This window comes from Schistocerca gregaria, chromosome 2, assembly GCF_023897955.1.
Source record: "Schistocerca gregaria isolate iqSchGreg1 chromosome 2, iqSchGreg1.2, whole genome shotgun sequence".
NCBI classification, from domain to species: domain Eukaryota; kingdom Metazoa; phylum Arthropoda; class Insecta; order Orthoptera; family Acrididae; genus Schistocerca; species Schistocerca gregaria.
This window is the reverse complement of record NC_064921.1, coordinates 518,134,087-518,146,292: the sequence shown is the minus strand read 5'-3', so window position 1 is coordinate 518,146,292 and position 12,206 is coordinate 518,134,087. Positions and strand designations below refer to the sequence as shown.

General features: G+C 36.3%; 2 protein-coding genes across 3 annotated transcripts in view; one reads left to right on the top strand and one right to left on the bottom strand.

Moving 5' to 3' along the window:
• The window catches only part of LOC126329509 (phospholipid scramblase 1), a 142,437-nt gene extending 135,704 nt beyond the window's left edge, over nucleotides 1-6,733 (bottom strand). For both annotated transcript variants that reach the window (XM_049996164.1, XM_049996163.1), the window contains exon 1: nucleotides 6,647-6,733. The gene's annotated coding sequence lies outside the window, so the exon portion shown is untranslated. The remainder of the gene's footprint in view (nucleotides 1-6,646) is intronic.
• Nucleotides 6,734-6,764: 31 nt separating this feature from the next.
• On the top strand, nucleotides 6,765-10,400 carry LOC126329535 (ras-related protein Rap-2c). Its single transcript, XM_049996165.1, has one exon. The coding sequence runs from the start codon at nucleotides 7,099-7,101 to the stop codon at nucleotides 7,642-7,644; it is 546 nt and encodes a 181-aa protein (XP_049852122.1). The 5' UTR covers nucleotides 6,765-7,098; the 3' UTR covers nucleotides 7,645-10,400.
• The last annotated feature ends 1,806 nt before the right edge of the window (nucleotides 10,401-12,206 follow it).

The following is a 12,206-nucleotide window of genomic DNA, read 5'->3' as shown; positions in this document are numbered from 1 at the left end:
GGCAGTGCCTGGAGGAAGAGGAGATAACAGGAATTAATGGGAAATTCTAAGTCTTTTAAAAATTCTGCTGGTACATGCCACACTGATCAAGGTACTTTTCTGTTATTACACCATGAGCCAGATAACTGTAATGAACAACCAGCTTAAAACAGCCCATCATAAAGAGACAGATACCTCTACTGGCACCTGACATGTCTAGAAATATGTAAAGATTCTCTCTCAATGACCCATAAAGATGTTTTTTTTTGGTGTTGCAATAAAGTGTTACAATTACTGGAACATATTACTACTTTCAGTTATCACATCAACCATCTTCCACATTAGAATGCACAATTAACTCCCATAGCAACAACACGATTTGAAGATAGCTGCAGTGACAACCATAACTGCTAATACTGTGCAATGATTGTGATTTTGTTTTAGAATAAACATTTATTAATCACTACACTTCAACATTGTGACAAAGTTGTGCACCATTTACTGAGTATATGCAACAAGTTAAAATCGTAAACCAGAGCAGGAATCATATTGCCGTTTGGTGCCTCTGGGAGCGAGGGTAGAGTTGAGAGCTTGACTCAAAATTCCCACCAGTATATCATGAGAAAACTGAGCAGTTTGGCACATATGGAGGAAAACACATGACAGGAAACTCTGAAGTACACAGAGGGAAAACTACTGTTTGCTGGTGAGGAGAACATACTAATTACTAACCAGACAATGGCACTAGTATTAAGAAACGCGAATGAAGCAGTGAGTGATGTCTACATGTGGTCATCAGAGAACAAATTAATCCTCAATACAAATAACACAACAAGTATGCACTTCAGAATAAACAGGAAATGTGAGGGTTTAAATTTAAAATCACACAGCACCTCTATAGATGATTTACCCAGAACAAAGTTCTTGGAGCTGCACGTTGATGGCCAGCTGAAGTAAACATATTAAGAATCTATCAAAAAACGTACCTACAACACACTACGTACCTTCGAGTTGGTTGGTTAATTGGTTCGCTGATTCGGGAGAGGGGACCAAAAGTGAGGTCATTGGTCCTGTCAGATTAGGGAAGGAAATTGGATGTGCACTATCAAAGGAACCACCCCGCCATTTGCCTGAAACGGTTTAGGGAAATCACGGAAAACCTAAACCAGTATGGCCAGATGCAGTTTGAAACAATGTCCACCCGAATGCAAGTCCAGTGTGCTAACAATTGTGGCATCTCATTGCAGACAGGCTCCAACAAAACAATGTTACACATTTAGCTTTCTCCACAACATTTCAGACCGAATAGTTGCAGACAGTGGTCATACGAACATGAGGTGTGCTTGCATGCTTTTGTGTGTGTGTGTGTGTGTGTGTGTGTGTGTGTGTGTGTGTGTGTGTGTCCTCAACTATGGGACGATTTTCTGGAGAAATAGCATTCAGAATTTAAAATGTTTTCAAAATACAAAAGAGCAGTGAGAATCCCATTGAAAAGCAATAAGTGGGCCCACAACTTATTTAAAATGTTAAAAATTCTGACAGTTCCTTGTGAGTTCATATTTCAGACCATACTCGTAGTGTACATCAACAAGAATATCAAAAATTGTAGCACAAACAACACTATTCATAATGACAGAATAAGAGCAAACCATTGTCTTCATCTAGACAGGAAAAATTAGAGAAAGACCCAAAACAGTGCATTATATCAAGATTTAAAACTGAATTAAAAACTGCTACAGAAAATTAATGAAATAAATAAAATGCATCCTTTCAGAAAAACTAAAAATGTTCTCTTAAGAATACTATTACTATACATATGAGAGTATCTTACTAAAAATTTTGAAAGTGTTGGAATATTTCTATACATCAGATAGGTATTAAGATGTCTATTTATATGTACTTGTAAATATAATATCACCACATATTCATAAGTATATACACATACAAAGACTGGCCTTGTATTCACAAAAATGGAGATTTCTACTTCCATCTGGCCACTCTGATTTAAATATTTTGTAGTTTCCCTACATTACTTCACATAAACTCTGATATGACTCCTACTATATGGACATGGTCAACTACTTGTCCAACTAGACCTTTAAGTATGTACATGCCTGTGTATTTTATTTTTTAACAGTAATACTATCACATGTTCAATACCCTTCATAAAACAATCCAAATATGAGTAACACTACTGCTGCTGCTGGTATTTTATTAGCATGTAACCATTCAGAGGCACAATATTGCCCATGTGAAAGTCTAATAATAGTGGTTCTTAGCTAAAACTCAAATAAACAATATTATGAAAAGGATAGATTGCTACTCACTGTAAAGATGACACAAGTTGAGTAGCAGACAGACACGACATCATCAGTATCACAAAGAAAAGTATTAACTGCGATAGCATAAGAAGCTGAATTAAGATATTTTTGAAGGTCCAGATTATGTTAGTCCACTTAAATTTTTTTTTGGAATTTTTTGCTACATGGAACCGATACAGGTAAGGATTTCTGATCAGACAAATATAGGCCAATAGTACAGTAGCAGAAAATGATACAACTGGAGTCGGAGTCATTATGAATAAGAAGGTAGGGGAGCTAGTGAGTTATTCTGAAGACGGTAGGGGGGCTAGTGAGTTATTCTGAACAATTGACTGACAGGATAATTCTCATCAGAATTGACAGTGCACCATTGTCAACAGCAACAGAATAAGCAGAAGATGAGGAACTGGAGAAAGCGTATGAGGACACTGAATGAGTAATTCAGTATAAAAACAGGAGATGAACATCTAAAATCATGCATGATTAGAACACAGTAATATAGGAAGGAATATAAGATAGGGTTATGGGAGAATGTGGGCTCGATAGTAGAAAGGAGAAAGATTAACAGAGTCCTGCAGTAAACTTCAACTGGTAATAGTGAATACACTGTTTGAAAATCAATGAGGTCCTGGAAAATGCCATGAGACACAGGAAGATAACAGCTGGATTACATCAGGGTCAGATAGAGATTCTGAAATTAGACATTGGATTGTTAGGTGTATCCAGGAGTAGGTATAGACACAGACCACAATTTAATAATGATGGAGAGAATGGCTGAAATTGAGAATCATGGGGAACAATCAGTGTGAAAAGAAGTCAGATATTGAAGTACCGAGAAATGATTATATATGTCTGAAGTGTTATAGGGCTGTAGATACTGTGATAATGAATACCAGAAATACCACATAAGCAATTCAGTTGAGGAGGAATGAATATCTCTGAATAGGGCAATCACAGAAGTTGAACAAACAACTACTGATGGAAGGAAGATAAATGTGATGAAACTGTGGGTAACAGAAAAATATACTTCAGCTGATTGATGAAAGATGGAAGCACAAAAATGCTCAGGGAAAGATAGAAAAACAGGAAGATAAATTACTTAGGAATGAAATAAATAGGAAGTGAAGGGCAGCTAAGGCGAAATGTTTAGACGAAAAATGTGCTAAAGTAGAGAGAGAGATGATCTTCAGGACACATTCAGCACACAGAAAAGTGAAAACTACCTTCGGTGAAATAAATAACAAAGGGGACAACATCAATAGTTTAAGAGAAATTTCACTTTTGAACACAGAAGAGAGAGCGGAGAGAAGGAAAGGGTACAATTATGGCCTCTATAAAATGAAGGAAATGTTTGATGACATGATATAAGAAGAAATGGGAGTCAGGGTGGAAGATACAGGGGATCCAAAGCTAAAATCAAAGTTTAACAGAACTTTGGAAGGCTTCCTGCAAGAAGGCAGACGGAACTGATAAAATTCTTTTGGAGTTTCTGAAATCATTTAGATAATTTGCAACCAAAAACTTATTCAGTTTAGTGTGTAAAATAGATGACTCTGGAGACATAACATCAGACTTCTGGAAAAACTTTGTACACAAAATCGCAAAGGTAGCAAGTAGTAAGTGAGAAAACTTTCATGCATCAGTTTAACAGCTCATGCATTACAATAGCTGGGAAGAACAATAAACAGTAGAATGAAAAAGAAAATTGAGGTTTTGTTAGAGGCCATCAGTTTTGCTTTAGGAGAGGTAAAGGATCCAAAGAGGAAGTATTGACATTGCACTTGATAATGGAAAGAAGACTTAAGAAAAATCAAGACATCTTCATGGGATTTTTTCACCTGAAACAAGTGTTTGCTAATGTAAAATGGAGCAAGATGTTTGAAATTCTCAGAAAAAATAGATGTAAGCTAAGGGGAAAACAGATAATAAACAATATGTATAAAAACCAAGAAAAACAATAAGAATGGAGGACCATGAATAACCGACTGGATTAGAAAAGGGCGCAAAACAAGGATGGAGACTTTCTCCCTTACTGTTTAATCTGGACATCAAAGCAGCAAAATGGTTCAAATGGCTCTGAGCACTATGGGACTTAACATCTGAGGTCATCAGTACACTAGACTTAGAATTACTTAAACCAAACTAACCTAAGGACATCACACACACCCGTGCCCGAGGCAGGATTCGAACCTGCAACCGTAGCAGCAGTGATCAAAGCAGCAATGACAGCGATAAAAGATTGGTCTAGAAGTGGAATTAAAATTCAGGGTGAAAGAATATCAATGATAAACTTCACTGATGACATTGCTGTCTTCACTGGAAGTGAGAAAGAATTACAGGTCCTACTGAACCAAATGAACAGTTTACTAAGTGCAGAATATGCATGAGAGTAAACAAAGAAAGATGAGGAGTAGCAGTATTGAGATTAGTGATAAAATTAACATCAAAATTAAGGGGCACAGTTCTGCTACCTTGCAAGCAACAGAAGAGTATGACAGATGGTGCAAGGAGGACATAAAAAATGTATTAGAACAGACAAAGATGACATTCCTAAGAAAAAGAAGTCTACTAGCATCAAATATCGGCCAAAATTTGAGGAAGAACTTCCTAAGAATGTGCACAGAATGCATGTGGAAAGTATTGAGAAGAAGGGGCATGATGACAGGATGAGTGTTTAGATACCAGAGAATAGCTTCCATGATAGTAGCGGGAGCTATAGAGGGTAGGGAAAGACCCAGATTGGAATATATCCAACAAATAATTGAAGATGTTGGGTGCAAGTTGTACTGCTGAGATGAAGAAATTGGCACTGGAGAGGAAGTTGTGGTAGGTTACATCAAGCCAGCCACATGACTGAAAAAAAAAGGGGCACTGAATAAACTGTATTTAGAGAGTGTATATGTGAATCAAACCACTTTAGCACATCACCACAGACAGTATTTACAATTTCTTCAAGATTATTGTCAACTGTTAATGGTAATAACACCAGCAAAAAGTGTAAAATGAGTCTCTAAACTGGTACACATTTGAACGGTCATCAATGAAGTTGAGGACCAAGCGTAGAGGCCTGTGAGACTCCACAACTGACAGTGTCCTATTTAGAAGGTACCGGCAATCCATTTATGATATCAATTTGGAAAGAAACTGATAAAATACTACATACATCGTTTCTGACTGTTACGCATTTAAGAAACATTTCTTCATGTAATCAAACATACCTTTTACAGTATAGATGCCTTAGACAGACATTATAGATTTATTTTTCATTTTATTACATTCAAACCATGAAAGGACATCTAAATGTTTCAGATTAAAAAAAGCTGCTTGACACTTTACTTTAAAGAAACTCAACAGCACTATTTATATACCCAACATGTGTAATACTTCATAGTCACAAGAAGAGGCTAAGATATGTGGGGCACAAAGGTGGACTTCATATCACAGAGGATATTTTTTAAACCAACTTTAAATGACATACAAGGGCTCTAGTGCCGTATGTAGTAGCATACAGTACTTACGCATGACAGTATTTCGTGTCAGTAACATGGAGTTTTCACACGAGGAGAAAAGTCTGATTAACAGTTTCCACGCGAAATGCAACGATAAAATTTTTTAGTAACAACAGAGTGCCTTTTTCACAAATAGTGAAAATTTACTCATGGTGAACTACTTTTATTCCACAATTCTTTCTTGGAATAGTTAGGGCGTCAATAATTATTCACTTTTATGACTACAATCTCTAGGTGAACAGAGTAGGTCCGTAATATTTCATATTTGACTCTGTGTAAATATAATTACAACGGTACAATGAACTACATTAATTTGCACGCTTTCTTAGTTGATGCCAATCTGCGAACTTGATCGTATTTATTTAACTTTGTGTAAGCTTAGAGGACCTATGCAAATGTTGGTTCGCTCGTTAATATTCTTTTTACGACGCTGCTTCAGACAAGTGCAACACTATGTCAAGGAGGGAGTAAAGCAATACTTTTCGCAAGCGAATGGAAATATGCACAACTCTAACTGTATACGTTGCTTTGATAAAGAGAAAAAAATCTCTACACTTAGCTCTTCCCAGATTACATTTTGACGCAACCTGTACGCTACCATATTATGTTCTACATACATTTACAAAGTTACTATAAGCAAGAATACGGTAAGCCGCATACGCTAATGTTACTGGGAGTGTCATCTGCTACAGAAATAAAAGCAAACAGACTGACGAATCTGATATTAATTATAACATAATACAATAAATGATTAGACAGTTGCAGAAAGCGTTATAATAAGTCTGTGGAAATTAATTAGTACTTGGGAGCAAAAGGGCGAAATAAAAACTTTCCTACCTTTACAAACAAATCGCAGACTCCTCCGTATCTTTCTGGTTATTATGATGATGCAATCCGCACTGTACACGATCACGTGACGATACGTCACAGCCACAGTATTTCACTTTCTACATTTGCCACTAGAGTACTCTGATGTTTACTATGTGAAGCGGTGGCGATCTATGAATCGTCATATCCGCTCTAGCAGTTACTGAATTCACCGCTAGAGACCGTTACCTGTCATCCAATGTGCGCGTTGACTGTCGAAAGTCCACAAGCGGCGCTGCATTGTGCTGCAAAAATCAGTCTTGTAAGATGGCGACAGGAGTGAAGAGCTAAGTGTGCGATGGCTCGTGTTCCTGGTGGCTTAAATTCTTTTCGAGTGTTATTAGCGTTTCAGTGAGAGATTCTGGTCAGTAGTGTGCAGTTTTCAGTTTGTGTGAGGAATATCTGACCGTGAAAGAACCGAAATGCGCGAGTTCAAAGTTGTCGTCCTCGGTTCGGGCGGGGTTGGCAAAAGTGCTCTCACCGTCCAGTTCGTGTCTGGTTGTTTCATGGAAAAATATGATCCTACGATTGAAGATTTCTACAGGAAGGAAATAGAAGTCGACAATTCGCCGTGTGTGCTGGAAATTCTGGATACAGCCGGTACAGAACAGTTCGCGAGTATGCGCGACCTGTACATCAAGAATGGACAAGGGTTTGTTGTGGTGTATAGCCTGACAAACCATCAAACGTTCCAAGACATCAAAACAATGAAGGACTTGATCACTCGCGTTAAAGGGACAGAAAAAGTACCTATATTACTGGTAGGAAATAAGGTAGACCTGGAGCACCAGAGGGAGGTAGCGACGAGTGAAGGTAGTGGTTTAGCGCAGATGTGGGGATGCCCATTTGTGGAAGCAAGTGCCAAAAACAGGACAAATGTCAATGAAATGTTTGCCGAAATAGTCAGGCAAATGAATTTCAGCCCCGAAAAAGAAAAGAAGAGCTATTGCTGCTGCACTGTTCTGTAAGGAACGTCATATCGACTGACGATATATGGTGTGTACACAATTGTAAAGTGATGCAGAATTACAATTAGGGCCTACATCGCATTTGAACTGGTATTGTTCCACTTGACTGGCCAACTTTTTAGATCGTTGTCGTTGTTTTTGGTGTGTATTACATACGTGTATTTCCTTAGAAATTAAATCAGTGTTTCCCATGTTTTCCTTTGATTTGTAAATTTATGCCTTTTAGACATTGTACAGAAGCCCTATGTTTGCTCTCTGCGGGGCTGTAGTAAGGGTTATGCAGATATTACAAAAAGATTGTCGCTTATTTTGAAAATACCCGCAGTGTATTAAGGTAGAAACTACATTTCTTTAGCAGCCTAAATGTGTGTAAGCAGTCTACTGTTAATCTGCTGTAAATTATGCAACTTGATTCCAATGCAAAACGTTGGTTTTTGATACAAAGATGACTGTTTCAACCTGCACTTCCTATGTGTCGGGTGGTATCCATTCTTGCGAATGTAGCAGGTTCCACAAGTGCTGCTTCAAAACCCAGTTGGCCACAATTTTTAGGTGTGCAGTATTTCACTCTACACTGTGGAAGTTTCAGTAAGTGTGCACAGATCCGCTGCACGAGCAGTCACATTGAAATATTTTCTATTTAATTTTTATATAGTCATATTTCATTCACTGAATTTTATTGAGGTGATTCACTACATCGATTCAGCCTGGCCTAACCAGTGTCAGTCACTGTGCCACATTTGATGGTGCTGCACTGTTATCAGTGCACATCAATCTAACGTCCTACATTTTCATAGTTGGTGCTGAATTTTACATATAATTTGATACTTTAAGCACGTACCCGTTGTGTACAGACAGCATATTTAGTGGGAGCAGAGTTGTTTGTATAACTATGGTGCCGAGTCTTAGCTTTTAGACTGTTATCCTTTGATGTGAATAATCATTTGGAACTTCCTTGTTCATAAAACTGGTTGTATATGCAATTTTTGCATTTATCTTGAATCGTTCTTTTCTACAGTAGGCTGTTAGTTTATGCGAGGATGTCATCTCTGTTTTGTGACAGAACCATAAAGTATGGTACTTGTTCATGGATACATCAAAAATGATTCAGTATGTACCTACATTCGGATTTAAATTAAATTTTGAGCCATCATATGTACTTAGTGGTTAAAAGCGGAACTTCTTTTTTTCTATGTGTGGGAGTGCACTGAAATCATGTTTAACTTGTGATATTTACCGTGAATGTAAATACAAGAGTGAAGTGAGGACATAATTAATGGCTGGTATTGTAAAACATATATCTATCTATTCACAGTTACTATAGCAAACAAAGTCCTACTTGTGCGAGCAGAATGGTAGGAGGTTAAATGTGTAAAAGAGAAAAGAAATCAGGTTGGGTCCACTTTCGAAAGTGCTTTGTTATTTTTGTCTGCGTATATATTCCTAAAGTGTTGCACGTTTTGTATATAATATGAAAGTAGACAGCAGAACAATTTGTTGAAAATGCCCTGACTTTTTTATGCGTGATTATTTATTAATTTGTAACCTCCTTTGCACTGCAGCCACATACAGTGAATCCGTCTGATTTTTTTAGGTATACAAGGAAAGGGTTGTACCATATCAGATTTTGAATATGAAATGATTTTTAAAATTTAGAACTAAATAAATCATTTTTACTTTCTTGTGGGAGGTGCAATTTGTAATGGGCTTTATGTGAGCCAGTTAATGCAGTTGAGGCTGGGAAAGACTGGTCTGATACTGAAAACACAGCAGTGATGTAACTTGAATTGTTGTAACTCTTTACTGCTGTAGTCCAGCACTAGAAGTGTTGTTTGTATGTACATATTGATTGAGCTAGTCAGATTTTTAGGTTTTGCATTGAATTGTGATATTGGGTTAATTTATAGATAAGTCTTGATGAAGGAAAATGATTGAAATCTTTTCCTACTTGCTACCAAAGAGAACTGAACTAATATTAGTATAATGTTGCATTACATACTTTAAAAGGTTTCTACAATATTATGTTGCTGAGTTATAATAATTTATTTGTTAATGTTAGGATTTCATTGTATATATATTTTTATTGCCAGATCTTTATGTAATGCATTGTCAGTTGAATAATTGAGTGTAGTTAGCTTCTCCCCTTTACTGCTGTTTCACATGTTAAGAGCTGTTCATGAGAAAATATTACAAACAGGATGATGTCACTAATTAACTAATAGTTTTTGTTCTGATCTTCTAGATCAAAAACTTTTACCACAGTGTTGAGTTCTTGTAACTAAACCTTTTCCAACCTGTCTACTCCTGGTGGCCAAACATGGGGACATGTGGATTTATGTAGCTTATTAATGAATCTCTAATGTGTTTTATGTTGGTAGAGTTTTATCTGCAAAAGAGTGAAGGAATGGTCTGTATACTCTATAGTTGGTACAGAGTTTTATATCAAAACTTTCTTCTGACTAGCTCAGGACTGTCATTATCAACTAATGTTTTCTAAAGTTATTTCCATATCATCTTTGCAGGTTAATAGCCTTGTTAGCTCAACTGCTGTGTTGTCAGTATTCTTTTTTCCAACCAAAATAAGAACATTGTATGTAAATAGTAGTGAAATGTGTTGGATATTACTGTAATATTAGCCAGCATAAATTAATGTGGACTCAAGATCTACATGTTACTTTGATGATGGCAGAATGCATAGATTTTTAATTGTGTAACAAAGAACAAAGTATGTTTTAATACATGGTTTTTATAAAGTTTTTGTGTTTATTTTTATCCATGGTGCCTTGTTGTCATAGACCCATACAAAATGAATTTATACTCTCATGACATTAGACAACCTGATGTAAACTTGTCTGAAGAAATTGGAGAGAATAATGTTGTTGTCGTAGTCTCTTATATTAGTAGCATATGTCGCATACGACTGACAGAAGTGTATGTGAGGAATAGTTCAAATGAAACACTATTTAGTAATATTTTCTAATGATACTACTACAATTATGCTGCTATTAGAAAATCTTTGCTTGTAGTTTCCACAATGGCAACAAATAAGGTTCTTCTTGTGTGGCATGAAGTACAATGTGTTTTTGGTATCTGGTGGCTGCTATGTTTTTGTTGTTTGCCACTTAAGACTAAAAATGAAGGATGCTTGTGTTTTTCTGTTCGTGGTGAGAGTATCCTGTGTAGACATTACTGGGCTAGGCTAATATTTGCTTATGCACTTGATGGAATCTCCTGTTTTACAAATGACAGAATAATTGATTTGTTTTACTCAGAAGTTGGGCTATTGAAATGTCGGTTTTATTTCATGCATTTACTTTTTGTTTTCAAAGTTCAGATTGCTCACATGCATAAAAAATTGATCAGATGTTAAAATCGACCATATGAATTGAAGTGTCACACAGTTTAATACAATACTTCCAAATATTGATGGAATAGAGATAATAAAAACAATGCATATAACTATCTGTCAGTGGGGGCATTGGGAAAAAGGTAGACATGCAGGACAAGAGATTTTAACATTATGGCCCAGAATATGAATTTTGTACTCGCATCATTCTTCATAATACTGTGTAAAGGAATGAAGTGTGCTAGATGTCAATTTTTGTTTATGAGCTGTCTTTGTGCACAACACACACACTGTATCATAACTCTTTTATTGTTAAAATCTAAATGTTTAAATTTTTATGACATGGTATAATGTATTCTTAAACTATATGACACTGCATGTAGGTTATTAGTTTCTTGATCTAGGTATATTTAACAAAAAAAAACAGCTTTTCATTATAATGTCATTCACCTACTTTCATAATGTTTTCAGTGCACATAGGTAAGAATGCAGTTGATTCTTTTCTTTGGGGGAGGGAGGGGGGGCAGGTAATAGTACTGGCAAGAACTAGATACTATATTAAAGTCATGGTTGTTATGTTGTTATGGATTCTTTTCAGATCGGATGCTTCGAAAGCCCTTTTTAGAATTGATAGTTATTTATTAGCTTTTATTAAAAATATTGTATCTCTTACAATACAGCAAACTGGCGTGATCTCAGTGCATTGACTTGTCAGTATTAGGGGAAGATGACCGGACAATTAAGTTTGTGAAACTTGGCTGAAGTGAAGATGATTGTCTTTCAGTATTTATTCAAATATTGAAGATGTGACGAAATACAAAAATATTCATATATGTATCACCTTGGGTCAGTTACTGTAGTTCCAGTGGAATTGGATTGTAGGGGGAAAGTGACATATTGGTCCAGTGTGGTGTGATCATATGTAAGTGCTACACTTGTGTGGGTGATTTCATTGCTGAATGGCATTGGATGTTGGCACTTGTGCATTGAAAACTGCACGTTTGTTGTTTTCTGTGGAATTGGCATCCAACCAGGTGAGTTGACCTTGTATTTCTGTTAAGTCAGTTCGCGTAGTTGATGACAAGTTCTAAAGTAACAATTTTTATGGTTACAGGCAGTCTGTCTAAATCTTTGTATCTGTACTGTGATGTACCTATCATGTGGTGCACTATCGGAAAATTTTTATTTATTTTATTGCAAATGTTATAAAATACAT

What these genes read in the sequence shown, in the direction of transcription:
- LOC126329535 (XM_049996165.1), top strand. Translation starts at nt 7,099, where the DNA reads ATGCGCGAGTTCAAAGTTGTCGTCCTCGGTTCGGGCGGGGTTGGCAAA.